Below are 22830 nucleotides of genomic sequence, written 5' to 3' on the forward strand. Positions count from 1 at the left end.
CGTTCGAAAAATAGGAAAAAGTGGAGATCCTGCGCACTAAATAATATAAATAATCCTATAATATTTATTATTTATTATTATTTATTATTATTAATGGGGGATATATACAATATAACCCTAATTAAATTATCACACTGGCTACTAGGGCCTTCGGTGTTACATAAATTTATTTTCAATGCGGAAATATACATTTTTCAGAAGCTAATGGATAGAATATGCATACTCACATACATATGCAGATGTATATATATATATATATATATATATACTTAAGTATGAACATATGAAATGAAGTATACTATGAATGAGCTTTTTTATTCGGTACTTTTCGAGTAGAGTTTCAATTGTAAGTGAAGCTGAGTTTATGAGTCCACTGCGCCTTTTATATATATAATATAAAAGACGTCTATGTAAGTGTGACAATTTAATGGTTTAATGGCATTTATATACAAATGCAGTAATTTAAAATTCGATAAGTTTTTTCACATTGCCAGGTAGGTAGGTAGGTGAAATGGTCGAAGTGCCAGTCTGGCACTCCCCAAGTAGCACAAAAGCGCCGTTTTTATACAATTATGAGGCCTCCACCAGGCAGATATCTACAGCCAGCCAGAGCTGTTGATATAATGGAGAAGATTGATTGGATTTAGGTTGGCGCACTGCACCAGGCTGTCGAAGAAAAGAGCGCCCAGTGAGCATAGTCGTCTAGCTGTCAAACCAAACCTTTTTTTTGCAAGTTCTTCTTGGGCTACGCGGCCTGAGCAAAGTATCGCCGATGCACCTGTGTTGGACCTGTAACTACGTGTTTATAACAATTTTTATGTAAAATTTAATTGGAAATATATACTGTTATTGTAATCCCAAAATGCTGATACCGATACCGCAATTACGGGAGTGGTGCTGGAGATAATTTTTTTCCGAATTCTGTAAAATTCAATATAATTAAGAAAAATCCAAAATTCCGCAAAAATTAAAGAAAGATATTCACTACCACTTGTGGAACAACATCAAGACGCACGTCAAAGACAGGACAAAGAGCTCGGCCAAACACCCGGAAAAGGTGTAAGCGCCAATTATATAATACTTATACTATATATACATATATATTTCTCATGATAAAAACTCATGTAGCTAAAACTTATATTGTAAGCAATTATGGTTTTAAAATTATTTAATTCATTAAAGGGGAACATTTATTTATATTTCAGCAATATAATAATCGACTAGCCTTGGAATTATAAGTGCAGTAAAAGCTCTCCTTGTGGGCTGCTCTTATAAGCGAACAGGTTTAACGAGCGAGTTCCTCCTGTTTTTGGTACAAGTGACTGTATCGATTGACATTATGCGCCAACAGAAGTAATGTAATCAAGAGTGTACGCTCAAAGGAGAGTTTACCGTACGCAATCGTAATAAATTTCAAAGTGGTTAATAATTAAAGAATCGGGTACAAGAAAATTTGTATGCGCTTATTTGTATGCATAAATAAGATGTCAATTGCGAAATTTCGGGGTCCCGGTTTTTGAACAAATTTATTTATTTATTATTATTAATTTATTTAGTCAAAAATATGCATAAATAAGATGCCAATCCCGAAATATCGGGATCCCGATTTTTTAACAAATTAACTTATTTATTATTATTTATTTATTTAGTCAAAAAATATGCATAAATTAAATGCCAATAACGAAATATCGGGCTCCCCAGTTTTTAACAAATGTTTTTATTTATTATTATTAATTTATTTAGTCAAAAAATATGCATAAATAAGATGCCAATCCCGAAATATCGGGATCCCGATTTTTTAACAAATTAACTTATTTATTATTATTTATTTATTTAGTCAAAAAATATGCATAAATTAAATGCCAATAACGAAATATCGGGCTCCCCAGTTTTTAACAAATGTATTTATTTATTATTATTAATTTATTTAGTCAAAAAATATGCATAAATAAGATGCCAATCCCGAAATATCGGGATCCCGATTTTTTATCAAATTCACTTATTTATTATTATTTATTTCGTCAAAAAAATATGCATAAATAAAATGTCAATGCCGATTTTTTAGCTATTTATTAATTTCTTATTATTTATATTATTTACAAAATTTTGGAGGAGTACCGAATCGTCCTTAAGTTTTTTCAACAACTGTACATATACAATGAGTAATCCTATCCGAAGATCTATATTCTCTGCCACTTTTATTTAGTAAAAAAGTTATTCAAGATCAAAAATGGACAAATTTTGCGCCACCTCGTACATACATAATATATAATATATTATATTTACTTTTGCATGTCTTTACGAGCGCATTAACCTAAACAACTTTTTTATTAAGCGACTGGGCATTCCAGCTGCTCAGAAAATTGCTCCGTTTCTTAAAAAAATGTGAAAAAATTGCTTGGTGATTGTTTTGGTTCTAAAGGCAAATAAAAATTTTTATGTAACTTACAAAAATTACCGGACATATGGAAAAGTTATGTATCTAGTAATAATCAACATTTTGAAACAAATGTAATATTTTCCTCCCATTTTTGAGTTATGTACGCATAGTTCTTAATTAGAAAATTGTGCTTTCATTGGCATATTGGAGCTATTTACACCATTTAAAAATTGCCTACTTTGACAGCAACTTATCAAACGACTTGATTGCAATTAACCAAGTTCAAATGCTTAAATATTTCAAATTACCCAAATTGCCTATTTATTTTCCAACACAACATCAATCACAATATTTTCAAATAAAATTTCCTACCCGATAAATAATTATAATTAATAGTATTTACTTACTACACTCTATTAACTCAAGGCATTGCCAATTAGCTTGTCAATAAAAAATTTTCAACAATTAATGCGAACTTTGTCTTCAAAAGCCAACTGCTGGCAATAACAAATAAAAATAACAACCTATTGATTCATTCGATAATTGACTGTGGGAATTGCAATGTGTCAGCTGCGTAAAAAATTTCAATACTAAATTGTGTCTTCCCCTTTGCATTCCATTGAACGCAACTATTATATTATATATGTAAGTATAATGTTTTGGTTGTTTTGTATTTGTTTGGAAAATAGCTTAGGAAACTAGTACAAATAACAAGGATAAGGCAAGTTAAGAGTATTGGTAATGCATACCAGCAGAACATGCGACTTTTAGTGAGGTTTACGCTGCTTAGAAGTACAATAAAAGGTGGGTACATACATACATACGCTGTATTGGGTGAATTTCGGGCCTATATTATATGGCATGCGAAATTGTCATTAACTGCCCATTAGAGGGTGCTTAGTGTGAATTTAATGTGAGTCAGTTAGCCAATGACTCAGCAGAAAACTATTAAGGTGAAACTCGCTTAAAATTTGTGTTATTCTTGTGTATGGGAACCTTATAATTTATGCAAAGAAAATAATTTCTCAACTATGAAGTAATTTAAAATTATTTAAAAGTATTTCCTTGTTAATAATTGTTAGAAATATGAAGTCTTGGAAACGCAATGGTACTTTGTATATATATATTTAGCTTAGGTAGAGGGCACTACCGCCGTAGAGAGCAAAGTGAGAGAGAGAGTGTTCAGCACCGTTTTGTCATTATTATTTCCCCTCGTTCCATGTTAATTCACAGCACAGAGTGGCACAAACGGTTCCAAATAAGAATTTTTTAAACTCCGGACTTATGCTGCAAACAGTCACCGACGTAAACGCAGTCCCCTGTCAGCTGTTACGATCAAACTAATGAGAACCCCATGTAAATGAAAAATTACTTCCCTTCCGTATCGTAGTATCGCACCATAGATTTTGTCGCAGGATTTTTGAAAATTCCTCTAAGGATTGCTCTCTCACTACATAGTGTTGCCAAACAGTGCATTTTGAAATCATTTACAAAATAAACTTGGAAATATTTTAATTCTTGTTAAAATAACTTAAAAACAATGTTGAATAATATTAATTATAGATAAATGAACTATTTGCATTTGTTGGTATTTGGTTTTGGTTTATTAAACAATGAAAAATTGTAACTGATAAGGCGGATGTGTGAAAAAGTGTGTAATTGTGTAGATACAACACAACACATACGCACACAAACCGATGTATTGTGTAAATATGTAACTAAAAGAACGCAGTTGTTCTCTACGGGATGAGTTTTGCTCAATTTTGTGCTCTCTAGGGGCTGCGGTAATGGACTACGATACGTCGGCGAATGTTTTCAGCATTAGCATTGCTGCGACGGCAGCTTTGATAATGCATTAGGCATCTTCAATCCCATTTTCTTCGCTCTTCGCTCTCACTTTTTATTCCGAAATTCTAATTGGAAGGCTTTATAAAGGTAGAGAGCAAACAGGTCTCTAGCAATTGCAATACTTCTTAGAACTCTGGGTCGCGATGACTCATGCAATGGTCGACTATATCTGAGTATTTGGAGTTCCAACTCTTCATTTAGCCACCACCGTAGCCGAATGGGTTTGTGCATGACTACAATTCGGTAGTGCAAAGGTCTTAAACCCCATAAAATACCAAATGAAAATATTTTTTCCATAGCACAGGGCTCTTGGCAGACAATGGCAAGCTTTCGAGTGTATTTCTTCTACTATGAAAAAAGCTCCTCATAAAAAAACCATCTGCCGTTCAGAGGCGGCATAAAACTGTAAGGCGGCTTAAAAAATATATATAAATATTGCGCTGCCTCCATTTAAATAAATTTTAGGGAAATTTAGTATATTTTATTTAATTAATTTTTTTTATTTGGCGGCCGCCGTAGCTGAATCGGGTGGTACGTGGCTACAATTAGGGAATGCGTAGGTGCGAATCTCCGTGCACGAAACAGCAAATTGATGAAGAAAGTTCATTCTAATATGATTGGAGTATTTCTGCCATGAAAAAGCTCTTCATAAAAAACCATTAGCGATTCGGAGTCGGCTTTAAACTGTAGGCCCCTCCATTTGTGGAGCAACATCAACACGCACGCCACAAATAGGAAGAGGAGCTCGTTTTTTTTTTTTTTTTTTATAATTTGGTTTTAATTTTTTTTATAATTTAAAAAAAACAAATTTTCGTGGTCCTGTGCTTAAGAAAAAAAGTGGCATAAAAGAAAGTGTCAGTTTAGCTGAAAATATTTTTATTTTTTTTATTTTTATCGCACGCAAGCAATACAACTGTGAATTAACGCACAAGTTTTTAAATAGCAAAACAAACTGAAAACCAATAAACTATAAGCTGGTGTGTGGTATGTAGCTGCAAAAGAAAAAGTTAAAATATGATGTTGACATTTAGGCGCGCACAGTTTCTGCTGCTGCTACTGAACAACTGTATAAATTTATAGAGTTCTTCGATAAATTTTGAAACCTTCCTCATTGATGTGAGTATAGATGGATACCACGAAATCCCACACCCAAAAAAAAAAAAAATAAAAATAAAAAATAAATGAAATAAAAATAAAAAAAAGTAAATAAAAAAAAAATTTCGTTCCCTGCTAAAAGCTGTAATTTTTGCCAAACTTTTCTACATTTGCTGCTTGCCGCGCACTACCACGTGATAATCAAAAACGAGAAGTGAGCCAATTACTACTCTACTTCTTCATTTCTACCGCGCCATGAAGATTAGAAACGGAATGATTGCTCGCTCTATTTACTCACTGTATATTTTTTATTTGCCTGATTTCTTAATTGCTAACCCATAAATGCTTTTCTAGTGAAATAAATTAACCGTTTAATCATAAACCTTCACTTATTTGGGTTTGTTAAGTATCATCAAGTCGAAAATAGCTGGGATACCTCAACACCTTCCATCTGCTACTTCAGCTTGCCCTGCTTTGTCTGCACTGTGACTGGGTCCGCTTGCTCTTGACTTTCCATTTATTTTCATACGCATGTATGTAGGTATATGTTGTTGTGGCAATCTTACAACAACATTATGGCAAATATTATTATAATGTTATTTTTTGTGACTTTTATGACCGTAGACGTTGATTTAATTAGTTTATGAGCTCAAGCGAACCCCTCTTGGTCTGATTTGGTCTGGTCCTTTTCGATAAGCGCGGACGCTTTGCGCTTTTCGCACTGAGTAAAGCGCTGACGCTGGTGCCAATGCGACAATTAATTAGTCAGAAAGGTGCAAACATGGAATTATCAAGCGAAGCGTCCAGCTAAGAGCTGTAATTTAAGCAGGTAACAAAACTATCAGCCCATCAGTCAAATAGTGGGTTAGTCATTGGATTAATTCAGCTATTAACTCATGTTGCCAACACATTTCCGTCAAGCAAATAAAAGTGCCAGTGCAAATAGAAGAAAACAAGAAGAGATAAATAGCTAAATAAAATGTTGCTTTGGCTGCAATTATACAATAACAAAGCATACATAGAGTAAAAAAATACACTCATACACACAGACAAACAACATAAACAAACAATAGCACGAATTTCGTCGTGACTTCGACTGCATTAATTATTTATGCATGTATGAAAGTGTGAGTGTATGCGCGTGTATGTGTGTGTGTTTATTTGCTTGCAATTGAGTTTGTGTTTTAAATTTTCTTATCATTTATTTGGCATGTTTTTATTGTGATTTTTAAGCGACAAATTTGTTGTAACTTCGTGAGACAGTCTATATCTGTTTGCTTTTGTTATTGGTCCCACAAATATGGAAAATATGACTTTAATTGCTTTTTATGCAGAATTGCTTTCTAAGAATCACAAGCAGAATTTTTCAAAGATTCAAAAATGAAGTTTAGAGAAACAAAAAACGAAAACGAGAAGAAAGTTGTATAAGTTTCCTCATCACTTTAAAGCCTTCAGGTATCGGAAAGCTTGAAAGCTATTGAAAAAACATTAAAAAATTACTAAAAAAATAACCAAAATCTGTTTAAATATTATTATAAGTATTTTGAAATTTTCCGTAAAATTGATTTCAAAGATTCAAAAATGAAGTTTAGAGAAACAAAAAACGAAAGCGAGAAGAAAGTTCTATAAGCTTCCTCATCACTTTAAAGCTTTCAGGTATCGGAAAGCTTCAAAACTATTGAAAAAAAACATTAAAAAAACTACTAAAAAATAACCAAAATCTGTTTAAATATTATTATATATTAAGTATTTTGAAATTTTCCGTCAAATTAATTTTTTTAACTTTTGCAGCTTAAAGCTCTGCAGATTCATAAAACTTTTATAGTCTAGATTTTTAAAACTTACTGAGCTTTTTAAGACTGTGAAACTTCACACAATCGATTTTGAAGCTTTGATTTAATAATTTTTTTAAACTTTGATACCTTAACACCCCAATTCCCAAGTCAAACTTTTTTTTAAATTAAACTATATGTATATGCAATTGGCGGGTACACCCCTAAACACAATTGGGAGTTTAGCCGAGCACCTGCTTCTATTTTTGGTGTGCGCCTTGAGGTGTGCGTTTTTGAAGCTTTCATCGCTTAAAGCTTTTTAAATTTTCAAAACTTTGATGGTTTCAATCTCTTTAGAAAATTTAGATGATCGACCTTTGAAGCTTTTATGTTTATATCTAAAACTTTTAAAATATGGAGCTTTTATATATTAAATTTTTGAGTGGGCTTCAATTTTAAATGATCGGTCTTTGAATGTTTTATGTTTATATATGAAGCTTTTGAATTAAGAAGCTTTTATGTACTAAATTTTTTAGTGGGGTTTAATTTTAAATGATCGGTCTTTGAAGCTTTTATGTTTATATATGAAGCTTTTGAAATAAGAAGCTTTTATGTACTAAATTTTAGAGTGGGGTTTAATTTTAAATGATAGGTATTTGAAGATTTTATGTTTATATATGAAGCTTTTGAAATAAGAAGCTTTTATATAATAAATTTTTGAGTGGGCTTCAATTTTAAATTATCGGTCTTTGAAGCTTTTATGGTCCCATTTAAAAAAGAAAATGTAAATAAGAAGCTTTCAGTGCACTGAGCTTTTGGAGTTGTGAAATCGTCATACAAACGATTTCAAAACTTTTGTACAAAGCATTCTTTCAACATTCATAGCCTAAAGCTTTATAAATTTTCGAAACTTTTATACCTTGGAACCTTCTATGTACTTTTTGTGAAGCTTTTATGCTCGTATGTAGAACTTTTAAAATAAGAAGCTTTCGTTCAGTCGATTTTTGAGCAGACATAGTGTTTAGACCTGTGCAACTTTCATACAATCGACTTCCAAGGTTTCGTATAAAGCATTTTTCCAATTTTTATAGCTTAAAGTTTATAAAGTTTCAAAACAACCTTTAAAACAAATAGCTTTCGCAGTTTTGATTCTTGAGTAAACAAAGTTATTAGAACTGTGCAATCTTCATACAATCGATTCCTAAGCTTTCGTACATGCGACTCTTAAACTTTCATAGTTCAACGCTTTTCATACTTTCGAAACTTTCACTTTTAGAATTTCGCATCTTTGAAGGTTTTATGACTTTATAAAAAAAAAGTTTTAAAATAAGAAGCTTTCATAAACTCAATTTCAGAAGCTTGTAAGAACTGTGCAATCATCATACTTTAAAAATTTTGAAACTTTCGTAGTTTCGAGCCTTTCAGAGTATTTAAGTGATCAATCCTAGCAAATATCATGTTTTTATTTAAACTTGTTAAAGTAAGAAGCTTTCCTATACCCGATTTTTGAATAAGTTGAGTTTTTAGGACTGCGCAACGTTCATACAATCGGTTCAGAAGATTTCATAAATCGATTTTTGAAACTTGCATAGCTTTAAGCCATTTAAAGCTTCTAAAGCGTAAACTTAGAAGCTTTTATGCTTTTATTTAAACCGTCTAAAGTAAGTTATACATGCATATATGTACGTACAAGGTGGCGCAAAATTAATCACCTTTCGGAATTTTTTAAACTGGACAGGTGTTGTATACCAAAGGAGCCCGCGAAGGTTAAAATAAAGATTTCCATCACTCCAAATAATTATATTTGCCCATTTAATAAGTTATTCAAAAATAAAATTGGATGATTAATTTTGCGCCTTGTATATGTGCATATGCTTCGCTTTTAAGACCAGTGACAAGAAAAGTTTTGTAAAATCGTAAAAAAATGTAAAATAATTACACAAACAAAAAAACCATTCAATATTATGCAACTGGAATGTGTTTGGAAATTTATATATTTAAGTATTTCCCATCCACTGAATTTATTGTTTAATTAATTCCCATTTGTTTATGAGTATTTGAAACACTCATTAGTAAATGTTTGGTACTAGCAAGCCAAACCGGTCCAAGTTAATGCATATTTATGTTGATGTGTCAAGCCCTTTCGCTGACGGACTTAATTTAGAGAAGCTCATACGTTGCGTTGAGTGGGAGAATGAGTGGGCGAGAAGGAGTGACGAGCAGTGGTGTGTAGAAAAACGGTAGTGAGAAGAGAGAGTAATAGCAGAAGAGCAGGTGTCGAAAATGTTGATTTTGGCCTCCTGAGTATTCCATTTCTTAGCCTCAAATTTAATAAAAAATTAAATAACTCAAAAATATAATTAACATAGTTTTGTAGAGCAGAAAAATTTTATCGAATGAATACTTGCCAAACAGCAAACAAATCGTTGTAAAATAAAAAAAATTTAAAACGCTATGCACATATTCCCCGCCCCAGTATTAACACAGGGCGCGTAGAGCAGCTGCAGTCTGAAATTAACCTCACTTAATTTGTAGCTGAGTGCAGTGCCTATTTTTTACACATTAGTGTAACACGCTTTTAAGCGCTTATATGTATGCACATCCATATACAAACATACACATATTGATATGCATTTTATTGCAGTGAAACTCATCGAAAACGCAATTGGCTTTCTTGGTTGGCTCACCAAATTATCTCCCTACAAAAATTAACACAAATTAAAAAAAATTTACTTCTCTGCATTGCCAACAACAACGCAACTAATTTGTTTACACTCACTAACGGCGAGTATACAAAGCGCGCCACTTTGGGGTGATCCCTTATGGCGTGGGCGAGTTGACTTTGAAATTGCTCACATTCTTGTCGTAGTGCCAATGCGGCTAACTACATTTTGTTCAAACAAACAATTGATTTTTTCCGTTTTTGTTTTTTGAATTTTTAATGCTCAGCTATTATTTTATTGTGCGTGTGTTTGTTCATGCTTATCATTGATTTAATTATATTTTAACTGCACAGAAGTGTAGTCAAATGGCCGTTGGCCGTAATTGAGGCCAAGCTTACAAAAATAATTCCCATTTATACGCGAAGAATATGAAGGCAAGTGCCATAATTCGCATGCGCAAATAAATAACTAAATAACATTTAAATATTTAATGTAAATATTGCCTCACAAAGCATTGTCAATGGATGAAAAGCTATTTTTATTTTTTGTTGAAGATTATTTGAAGTTTTCACAGCATGGAAAAGTGAGTTGTATTACAGAAAAAAATTGCTATAAAGTTTTTGTTGTGCATATGAATGCTTGTGTGTATATCTTGAAAGCAGCTTCGTTTCAGAATTAAGAAAAAAAACTCAAAACAAAACCAATTATAATAAATTTTTTTTTGTCTGCTAAGTTGCGTGTTCAAAACAAAAGCGCAATTTTAAATGCACATCTTCGCTGTTTTTATAGCTTCACCTTATTTTTAATTATTCTTTGTTGCTGTTGTGTCTTCACTTTTACCTGCGAACTTCAGACATTCCATAGCACGTGCCTGCATTGCCAATCTTTTTTTAACTTATCAATAAATACTTGATTTCTCTGAAATAATTTCGTTGGCTTTTGAATGCACTTTGCAACGGATGCGTTTGGCGCTTCGAAAGTCGCTGAAGCTGAAAGAGAGCCATAATTTATGCACCATTTTCTACGGCTGCGCGCGCGCTGACTCCATCCACTTCATTGTTAATTTTAGTGCTTTTATTACTGTTGCTGTCTGTTACTGCACGCTGCTTAACTGTTGTTTTCGAACACTTAATATGGTACAAATGTCAAGTGAACTTTTTTTGTGTTTTTTGGTGGTTTATTTAAAAGGCCGATTTCATGTGAAGTATAAAAAGAAATATTCTCGTTCCTTTGTATTGTTTTTATTAAATAATATTATTTAAATTTTTAGCATTGGTTGCATTTTTTTGCAAAATTTTCAAAATTAATTAATTAAAATAAAAATTAAGCAAAGTTTTAGTAAAAAAAAAAATAATTTAGCAAAAAAAAAAGAAATTTATTATACATATTTCCTAATTTTACAGGAAGAATTTCAAAATTAATTAATTAAAATAAAAATTAAGCAAAGTTTTAGCAAAAAAATAAAATAATTTAGTAAAAAAAAGGAAGAAAAAATGTATTATATTCCCTAATCTTGCACGGGAAATTTTCAAAATTAATTAATTAAAATAAAAATTAAGCAAAGTTTTAACAAAAAAAAATAATAATTTAGCAAAAAAAAAAAATTATTATATTTCCTAATTTGAAATTGATTATATTTCTTATAGTTGCATGACATAAACCGGCTCATTTTAGCTATCATCGTTCACAGTCATTCTAAAATACTAGACTTCCCCTGACTACAACTTTACTTTGGACGTAGTTATCCATTATTCTTAAAATTTGTTTCTTTCTAAGCTTGAGTATGGTAAGAAGTAGATGAAAAAATAATAAAAAAAAATTTAGTTTTGATATTTTGGGACTTATTCAAATATTCATTTCATATTACAACATTTTGACCCGGGTTATAATTCGGATTGGGGTGAGCCAGATATCAAATTTGATTATCTTCAAAAGTTTTTCCAGCGAATATATTTTTAACGGTTTTACTTTTTAATTTTTAAAATTACAACCCACACTACCAAATGCATTTTCTATTTAAATACCTGTTATGATTAATTTTATCAACTTAATTTATTTTCAATTTTATCTTTAAGTTATTTAAACGTTTTTAATTTGAGTTCTAATTAAGAATTTTCTTTTTTGAATTATGTTTTTTTTTTTAACAATTATGGTCAAACAATTTATGTTTTGCATTTTGCATTTTCATTTACTAATTTATATTTTATTTATATATTCGCGTTCGATATTTTTGTTTATCTCAATTTTTTGATATGATTGGGTGGTAGTTATTTATTCAAATTATTATAAAAAATTTGTTGTTTTTAATCCTTTTGCAAAAATTATTTTAATTAAATAATTTTTAAAAAATTTTATTTTGAATTTGGTATTTATTAATTATTTTTTTTATACTTTATATATATTTTTATAACTTATATACTTTTTATCTTATATATATGTTTTTTATTATGTATTTTTATCTATAATCATTATAATCATTAGAAAAACTCGTTGTTTTTAATCTATGCAAAAGTTATTCTAATTAAACAATTTTTCAAAATTTTTGTTTTGAATTTTTTATTGTATTTATTAATTTATGTTTTTTATATTTTACTTATTATTTTTAATTACATATTTTTATTTAATTTATTTGAAATGTTTATATTTCATATTATTAATTATTTAAGTTTTTTGTTTTAATTTTGTTTTATTACTTTCCTCAAACAAAAATATGAAAAAGTGTTCTCATTAATATCAGGCTAATACATGTTTTTTCGAATGTATTTAAATTTAATCTCCTTTTTTTCAAAATTAGCGAAAATTAAATAAAATATGCACATATGGCGGCCGCCGTAGCCGAATGAATTAAAACCCATTGTAAGCATGAAACACCAAAATGATATTATAATATAGGGTTTGTTTCTGTGAGCGGTCCCCCTTCGAGGGCAAACGCAAATCTTGAAGTGTATTTCTGCCTTAAAAAGGCTACTCAAAAACAAACCATCCGCCCTTCAGAGGGAAACGGAGCTAGAGTGTGTTTTTAGTGCACTTAAGGGCAAACCAAAAAGAAAAAAATATATTATATAAAAGCGGCGCAAAAGTCATCATCCTTGTTTTTGAATAACTTTTCTAACTAAATTAAAAAAAAAACTATTTTGATCGTTGAAAATCTTTGTCTTTGCTCGCTCCTTTGCTTGGCTGTTTATGCATTGCAGCGGTCTAGTTCACAAGTTTTAAATATAATTGACGTACGACGCTATTTGCAAAAATTGTAAGTCGTACCATAGAGTGATTAATTTTGCGCCACCATGTGCGCGTATTATGTTTTAAATTTGTATTTTATGAATCTTTGACTTTTTATGTTATTACGTTATTTTTCAAAATTTTTTATATGCTGTTTATTCGCCTATAAAATTTATGTTTTAATTTTTTTACTGATGAAGATATGACATTTTTATGTTTATCCTCAATTTTTGCATATATTTATTATTGCCTTTGCCAAACTAGTGGAATTATTTATTTGTAGTTTTCCATTTTTTCATTCACATTTCATTCACACAATTGATGGTGGTCATAAATTGAATGAAACCATTGATGGAATTTCACTTTTTTAAACTGTCCCTTCCCTTGTTACATATCCCATACATATACATACATATAATACAAATACTCGCTACACAATTATTATTACCTTCGCCCATTTGTAATTAAATAATCGCTTTCAACTACTATATCATAATAGAAATGGTCGTAATGTAATTTGAGGAGTCTTAATTAGCTCACTTTTTTCACAATTTTTTTCCTTTATATATCACAATTCTTCACTTATTAGCGTATTTTGCGGCTTTTGTGGTACATTTACTGATTACAAAATATATTTTTAAATATATTTATTACGCTTCTGTACGTTTTTTGTTTGCTTTTTTTTTCTTTTGTTTACACGCTTGCGGTTAACCGTGGCGTATACTTCTTCAATTCACAGATGTTGATGGTGTCAATAACGCGCGGCGCAACACTATTGTCACCCTATGTCAATTTACACCGGTAGTAGTTGTTGTCTGTTAAACGTTTGACAGACAAATAAGAGTGTTGTCTAGTTTTATTGCCGTTTATAAGCGGCATTCGAAAATCAGTAAGAGCGCGTAGCGTGAGACAAAAACAAAAGTTAAGTACAAAGAGGCAGCACAACAAATAAAAGTGCCACAACAAACATACTATACATATAGCATAACAGAGAAAGGGCACCATGACAACAGCTGTGTAGTAACCATGCAAAAATAAAACAACCAAGAAAATCGAGAACTCTGTAATACAACTTAAGGAAATGCGGCGTCTCGATTGAGATTGTAAATGCAAACATACACGTTTGCACGAGTATGTGTGTGGCGCTCACCACTCTCAGCACACCACGTGCGCTTAGCTCAAATACTGAGAAGTCGGACTAGTAGCTCAGTTTAATTAGGTGGTTTTTTGTGTTTTCCAAGTGCCGCTTTATTTTCTTGTTAAAAGCCAGCTGTTGTACACACCCACCTCTGCGCCGTCCACACCAGCTACGTACTCCTATGCCAGCTGTGCAATTAAGCCGCGTTGCACGTTTTTCTAACTGAAATATTTTATGCAGATTGGTTTTTATCGATGCTATGATCATTAGCGCGCAGTTAATTACGCCTAATTTTCGAAATAATTTAATTTTATTAGTTGTTGTTGAAGTGAAATTACTTTTTAATTTTTGTTTTTGAAGCGAAAATTAAATTGGAAGAAAACTTGTGTGGAATACGAGTTGATTTTATTAGCGTATAAATTTATGACTGTGGGTCTTTGTGAAAATAACTACTCTAGTTTTGGTAGTTTTTGCTTTTAGACCAGTAAGTTGAGAATTTTGGTCGAAATGTTGAAGTTTTAACTCAACTCTTACTAAGACGGCCATAATATTTTAAATATTTTTTATATGAAAATGCTAAGTTAATTCGCGTTGTTTTATTATTTGTGGTATTTTTGAAAGCCTTAGAGATGAATAGGTCTACGAAGAACTCAGCTGGAGTGTTGGGCAATATTTGTAGTCGCCGTAATAACCGCTAAAATTAAGCGGCTTATAAGTGCGCTACGTTCGGTATTGGTTGTTTTTCACAGCCATATTTTAGCCAAGTTGAATATTTGGCAGCTAAGGTTTGATAATTTCATATAAAATTTTTGCAAATTTTTACATTGAAAACTCAATAGTTCAGAATTTATTTTAATTCAATTAGTTAAGAATTTATATATACTGAAACATTTAGTAAGCTTATATCCTTCCAGGTACACTGGCACAATTACTGTGTTGTGAATAATGAGCTCATTCTAAAAAATCTGCTTCTACAAAAAAAAAACTGGGTTAGGTTAGATTGAAATAACTACAGCGAGTAGCTCTCCCGTACACATAAAGAAAAAACGAAATCCTTGCAATGTCACATGACGCCTGGGTTTATTTATGGAATAATCATTGATCTTAGCTACTGAAAACGTCCTTCAGATTATAGATTCATTAGCTGTCCTCAAATTTTTCTTCAACAATCGGTGCAGATCAGTTACATCAACAACGGAGAGCGCGAGCAGGTTCTTTGTTATGACACATGAAATTCGCTTTCTCCTCCAATGTGGAAAGGAGGAATTAAACTTCGGGAAATTTGAACCGCAATGAACTTTGTCATGGTAGGAAAACAATGTACGGAGTTGTTTATTTACGGAAGAGTTATGGAAATTTTTGCTAGAAATGCCATTATTTATCCGATAGTCTGCTCCAATAAAGGCATTTTAAAATTAAAGTTCGTTTTCTTTTTGACCCACCACCGAAGGCAAAACATTTATGGATTGTTTGATGGGTTATTGTGAGTGTAAATTTATTAAAAAAAATGAGAATAGATAATGGCAGAGAAGCGAGAAAGTCAGATTCATGGGAAGGCGCGTATTTAGGAAAATACTTGAATGAGATTTTTTTTTATTTTAGAGATCTAACTTTTGGTAGATTTTCAACGTACATTTAAGCAACAAAAACTTTTTAAATTTTAATTTGTTACTGAAATCTGAAAATTCTTAAAGTTTTGGTATGCCACGTGCTAGGCGATCAGATAAAAAATTATTTACAAGCAGGAGCGTCAAGAATCGAGCTAAATGTATGTATTATACTTGATATAGAAGCATACATTTTTCTTTTGTTTTTCCAGAAAACGATGTGAAATAATTTCGCAAAAGCTTTATAAACTCTGTAGCGTTTCTTATTAATTTTTCTGCCGATAACACTAAGGCATACGCTACACTCGCATTTATTAACCACTACAGCTCTAACCTCTCTCTCTCTATCTCTCTCTTCCTCTTTCACACCTTCATATTCTGCCCCAAGTTGTTCTCAGTTTTTGTACTTTAATAAGAGGCATTGTAATAAATGAGTCTGGCTGTTAGCTATTTTACCTGTCTTACGTCTGACTGCTGAAATGATCTAAAGCAAGCGAAAATGTACTTTACCCTTTTTAATTACAACAAAAACAACAACAGTAAGAATAAAAAAACTTAAAAATCATGCATGAAAGCTGCCGCTAATATACAAACACCCATCACAGCATATCTGTGCTTTACGAGTATCTCACTTTCTTGCTGTGTTCATTGTTGTTATTGCGACTCGCTATATACGTAGTTGTTCCTCTGTAGACAGATCAATTGCTACGGCGCATTGGGGAAATACGCGCATTCGACATAGTCATAGTTAACTATAAATACTCAGCTAATATGTGAGTTATAAGGTGAGACAAACCAAAATAAAAAGCAACGCAAAATTAAGGATGGCCTCAGTAGCCGAGAGTATTTGTGGGTTGTACTTTGACTGCAGGTGCTGCGTACAATTCTCGCTGCGCCCAAATGTAGGTAGAAATTTTGAAAAGTTTTTTTATTATACGAAGGGCAAAATAGGCTTTTCAAGTGGAACCGAAACGTGGCTTATAAGCCCTTGAAGGATGCACGCGCATATAATACGCGAGGCGTAAAATTATATTTCTTATTTTATTGGTAATTGAGAGCAGAAGGCCTAGGACCCAGTGCTCTTGTTAAATTTTAGTGCTTTGGTTATTTATAATTATTAGTCTTACAAAAAAATAAAATATTTGTAATTGATGCGTCTATGGTAGTTGGGTTTAAACATATTTTTTGGGTTACTGACGAGCGCTTCCCTGTCTAAGTTTATCACCCTCAAAATCACAGCTTTGCCCCTGCTCATAGTTTTTTATGCTACGTCGCAGTCTTTTATCGGATATAGGTGCTCCATACATTTGCAATAAAATCTACTAATGTGATGGAGGCATGAATTTTATTTAAAGTAAAAAATAATTCGAATATTGAATGTTTAGAATGATATGGTAAATGTGGATCGTTAGCTATCTAAGGTTAACTTATTCAATTTGGTTTAACTTTTGTTTTATTTCTGTGTGTTGCGTTATGTTGTGTCATGCTACGTAAATTATGCTATGTTGTGTTACGGTATGGTATGTTATTTAATGTTGTGTTATATTGTGCTATGCTATGTTATGTTATGCTATTTCATTTTTAATAATTTAATTTAATTTAATTTAATTTAATTTAATTTTATTCTATTTTATTTTATTTTATTTCATTTTATTTCTATTTTCCTAACAACTAATTCAACACAATAAATTCACCGGGCGTCGACGTGTTGCGCGTGCGCAGTAGCAAGTCGACAATTGCATTACGCCTTTTTTATTGCAATACAATGGGCGTCTATCTACTCGTTTTCATTTAGCTGCCGCTACTGCTAGCAGTTACGTTTGTTTCTAGCACCAGCGGTTTTGTTTTGTATGTGTTATTCTAAACTAGCAACTGCATGCAAGTTTGTTGAACTTGCTTGGCGCTATGCCAATTCAAGTTGCCTGGGAAATTCTGGCCAAATGCCAGCGTGCGCAGCAATAATAGCAACAACAAAATAATAATAAGAATAACTACAATCACATAAATATACATACGTATGTATGTTTTCGAATAAAATTTGTGCGTGTGTACATTTATATGTACAGATGCTGTGCATTTACTTTTGCCATGCTCATAAGCCAGCATAGACTTTGAACAAACTTTTTGCTTGTCATTTTAATTATTTCTCTTACTTCACTCGCAACGTATTTCCCACTTTTTTTCTAACGCTAAATTGTGCTCAAGTGGAATAAAGGTAAACAATTTTTTTCTCTATTTTTTATAGTAAATTTGCTTTTCGGCGGAATTTTATTACTTGGTTTGTTTATATCAAATTTGTGTCTGTCAATATGCGACAATTTCAACGTAATTTTCTACAATTCGTTTTATAGAAATTTGGGTATAAAGGTTAACTGCTATTCCAGTATAAATCTGGTTCAAGTGCGCAAGAAAATTATACTTAGTTTTTGTTTTTTGTTTTTTGCTTAGGAGAGTGTTTTATTTTCTTGCGAAGCACCATCAACTAATAATTGCATATGTATGTATGTGTGTATTTGGGTAGCTAAATTTATAGCGTGGACTTTGACTAAGATTTGTATATTGGAATGACATTTTTGGTATGTAGGTAGCGTTAAATTTATTGAAAGCATGAGGCATGACGATCGATTGGGCTTTTGTGTTGCTAATATTGGCTTGTGAAATTGATATCCACTGCGAATATGACACATCAAATGACGAAAAAGGGAGAAAAAGCGCGAATTTCTGCCATGCAGTGTTTTAAGAGTTCTCTTTTTTTTGTAATTCAGTGCCGGCATGCAACTGCAAAGCCCTTTATTTGTAGGCAATAATCCAAAAGCAAGCCACAAATGTAATGAATGTATGCACTACATATTTATTATTATTTTTAATTATTATTTTTTATTTAAAATTTCTTACGTTTATTATTCATTGAAGTCAAAAAAATTTCCGAAACTAAAAAAATCCGAAAAAATTCCGTTCTTGATGGTAATTTATGCAAATTCAGATTTTTTAGATTTTCAATTATTTTTTTTGGGGTTTCTCGAAATTCCTGTGAGACGCCAAAAAATCAAAAATAAGAGCAGGTGTCTAACAATAGTTTCTGGTTAAGGGGGTCAAGGAATGTTATCTGCCTTACAAAGATTACCATTTGCCATGTTAAAGATTACGCCTGTCAGAATTCTCTGAGGGGAGTCAATGCTAATTTGCTTTTAAGGTTAATAGGCGAAATATCTCGACATCTGAGCTATAAAATCTGCTCAGCACTTTTATTTACAAGATGGCGCAAAATTAATCACACTACCGAAAGATTTACAAATTTTGCAATTTTCCACGTCAATCATATTTGACATTTGTTGACTGGACAGCTGCATTATACGAGCAGACAAGCAATAGAATGCGTAAAAGTAAAAAAAAAAAGATTTCCACTACTCAAAATGATTTTGTTTGTATTTGGTAAAAAAATTATTCAAACATAAAACTTGAATACTAATTTTGCTCCAGAAAATCTTCGAACCAACCAATGGCCTAGCGTCAAGCAATTTCAATATGTCCGAAAATAAATCTTATATACTTGGACAGTCAATCTGCATTAAAAGCACTAGCTTCACATTCTATGGAATTGAAAGAAGTGTACGAATGGCTTGATAACCTAATTCACTTAATGCAACAAATAAAATTGTATTTTGCTGGGTTCCGGACCACTCTGGAATAAAAGGTAATAACATTGCTAATGAACTCGCTAGGGTGAGCTCGGTACCCATAGGTTCATTTGGAAGGACATTTGATGTCAGATTTCCATTGCGTGAGCAATGGAGCAATCCAGAATGCATTCAGGGAGACTTGACGGATATTTTCTTTACCGATGGTTCCAAGAATGACCCTATGAAGTCGGATGGTACTTAAACGATAGTTATAAGTATCACTATGCTATGGGGGAAATGGCAACTGTTTTCCAAACTTAAATTCTTGCCATCTTCAAAGTAGCCGAATGGATAATCGAGAGGAGATGGAGCGGGAAACAGATTGGAGTTTTCAGTGGCAGTCAGCTGCACTGAATGCCCTGGAGAACGCGAAGCAAACCTCAAAGATTGTTCAAGAAGGTAAGAAGAAGCTTAGCTCCGCCGCAAGACAGAACAGGATTGTACTTATATGGGTTCCAGGACACTCCGGTGTTCAAGAAAACGAGATTGCCGATGAATTGGCCAATCATGGATCAGCGGTTCCCCCACAGGTACCAGAGCCAATAATCGGAATCAGTTGTGCGGAAATCAAGAACTGGATCAGCGGTTATGTATGCAACATTCATAAAAAGCGATGGTCCGGTCTAGAACGCTGCAGAACTGCAAAGTGTTTTGTGACAAGTCCGAACAGAAAACTGTCAAACTTTCTACGAAAACTTGGAAGGAAAGACGTCGATATCATTACAGGACACAACCCATGGGGTCAGCATATGACCACTATTGGAGTCATTGAGGACCCAATGTGCCTGTCTTGCTTGGAGGAGGTGGATAGCACTGAGAATTTTCTCTGTGAATGCCCTGACTTTGCTAGAGCAAGGCTACGAACTTTAGGTTCCGATGTCGTGAGAATAAGTAATAGTCGTTCCCTAAAACTGGAGAATATTTACAGATTTGCCAAAGAATCTGGAAAGTGCTCACAGGACTAACTACCTCTGTCTCTGTCTCTATTCTTTCTCTGATACTTTTCGCCCTTCCTTCTTGACTATCGCGAAGTAGTTGAGCGAAAAAGAAGTTTTTATCGCATAGTGCATTCACAGTAATAGTAGGCAGGCGGTGTGAATGGAAGGTGATAAAAATTGAATAAGTATGACATCAAAATGAACTATTTTACCGCGCAATTTTTTTAGTGTCGTTTTTTATAGCCACTCACGCTTTTCTCAGAACCCTTTATCGGGGTTAATACATTAATTTGTTTGGTTAATTTGTTTTAGCTTGTGTTTACACTTGGCTTCAGTTATTCCAAGAGTTTATGTCGATTCCACTTACAATAATTCCAAATTCTTCCACTTACTACTACTATGTTTTAAATATGGGCGAGTATTTCGTCAGCGTGTCGAAATTTTATTACTTTGTCTTGACGAGTCTTAATTTCCACACATTTAACTCATTAAATGCTAATTTATCGCACTATATTTATTATAGCCGTTTATCGCATCTTGACATTTTAATGCTTTTTGTTTTCTACTAAGCTGTAAATTTGTTGTAAGAGCAGTTAAAAAAAAACATTTAGATTAATTTGTAATTTACTGAGACGCAAAATCAGTTTAATGAAAAAGATGGAAATCGCTATAAGTTCCCCGTCGGCTGGTTAGTGGGGTTTTCACTTTTTATATAAAATATTAAAAAAAAATGCATACCATTTTTTAATTTCACAGGAATCACATTAGACACCTGTTTCTAAATCAATCGTACAGACTGTGATAGGCAATTAATTGTATTGCAATTTATTTATGTATTTTTCTGTTTTTTTATAATTTAATTTATTTACTACTCCTCAAGCCTTCATATAACTACTGCTTGCTTGTATGTGGTAGGTGTGTGTATGCATATGAATACATATAATAGGCAGCCTAGCAATTTGCCGCTCACGTTTTTGAAACACAGCAGAGTAGCGCGATAATCCCCCCTTTTCCAAAGCCAGGGCGTGTTGGAATTTTTGTTTTTTCTTCTCTGACTGTTTACTCTGCTCTTCACCGATAGCGAAAGTGTGTACGGGATTGTAGATTTACGTAGAGGTACAAATATATACTTATATATTTAGACATGTATGTATGTATATATGTATATGTGTGTGTATGTATGTATTTTCATATGTGTATTAAAGCAGCTACAAAGTGAAATGTGAGTTACAGCTTAAATTAGATATTTAAATTATTGTTGGCCTAGACTTATTAAGGTATATATTTTGAAATCTGTAATTCCTAGAATTGTCATAAGAAAATTATGCCCTCAAGATAATTATGCAGTTTGATTGAAATGCGCGCTAACCGCAAATGGCAAGCGATGAGCCCCATGAAACCGCCAAGAAAATCGCAGGAAAGTACATCTATTCGCAGAAAGCTAATTTTCTTGTGTAAGGTTGGGATTAATACTTAATTAATTTCAAATGGTGAATTTTTTTGATAAGATCCGGCTAAGAGAGAATTCTGGGTTCATTCCGGAGCTCTCTGTGCCTGACAGTTCACGACAAGATGGAAAAGAAACTAGAATTCTTCAAAATATGTGGTCATTAGTGACCGTTTAGCGCGGAGAAACAATGAAATACTCCTAAAACAGGGCGCACAGGTGTGGTTTGTGATGGGTCGAAAATGGAACACGGTAGTGCCGGGACTGGAATTGTCGGAGCACATTTCAAAAAAGCAGTTGCAATGGGAAAAACCACTTCCATTTTCCAGGCGGAGGTCCACGCCTTAGAGCTGTGTGCCAGAGAATCTCTACGGAGAGGCACGCGCGATGCCAATTTTAACATTCTCTCTTCTGACAGTCAAGCTGCTCTAAAATCGCTGAATAGGTTCTCATTCCTATCAAGGTTGGCCTGTTTTAAAATCCTCAACACCCTAGCATCAAGAAACTTTGTTACCTTGATGTAGGTTCCGGGACATGAGGGGCACGAATGGGAATGAAATTGCGGACACTTTAGCGAAAAAGGGGGTAATCATTCCCTTCATAGGTCCTGAACCTTTCTGCGGGGTAAACAACAGCTTCAAAAGTGCATTTCTACGTGAGCAGGAACAACGAGGCCTAATCGATTACTGGAGAGCCCAATCGGGCATGCGGCAATCGAAAAGACTCATAGATCCGGAGCGGATAAAGGCAGAAGCAATCTTTAACCTGAGCAGAAAGGACATAAAACTTTACACTGACCTACTAACAGGACACTGTAAACTTAATTATCACATGAAAAAGATTGGTGTGATAGAAAACGATTCTTGTAGACTCTGCAAAGAGGCACAAGAAAGAGCAGAACACGTTTTTAATTGCCTAGGAAATGGGGCTGTAAATCCAAACCTCCTGGCAGAAATTAAGCATACAGCGGTTTTAGGATTTATTAATAGCCTAAAACTGTTTGAGTAGGCTACATGGCTGCACAATAGATCTATTCAGGT

The 22830-nt window shown here is 32.8% G+C and overlaps 1 protein-coding gene across 3 annotated transcripts in view; it reads right to left on the reverse strand.

Annotated features, from left to right (window-relative positions):
- LOC129239239 (sodium/potassium/calcium exchanger 4) overlaps nt 1–22830 on the reverse strand; it is a 59680-nt gene that overhangs the window by 19410 nt on the left and 17440 nt on the right. The window contains exon 1 of one of the 3 annotated variants that reach the window (XM_054874593.1): nt 13429–13792. The exons of the other annotated variants lie outside the window; for them this stretch is intronic. Coding sequence (XP_054730568.1) covers nt 13429–13438 — 10 coding nt within the window. The 5' untranslated portion in view covers nt 13439–13792. Of the gene's footprint in view, nt 1–13428; nt 13793–22830 lie in introns of those variants that run through there. 3 annotated transcript variants of the gene reach the window in all.

Source organism: Anastrepha obliqua, chromosome 2, assembly GCF_027943255.1.
Source record: "Anastrepha obliqua isolate idAnaObli1 chromosome 2, idAnaObli1_1.0, whole genome shotgun sequence".
NCBI classification, from domain to species: domain Eukaryota; kingdom Metazoa; phylum Arthropoda; class Insecta; order Diptera; family Tephritidae; genus Anastrepha; species Anastrepha obliqua.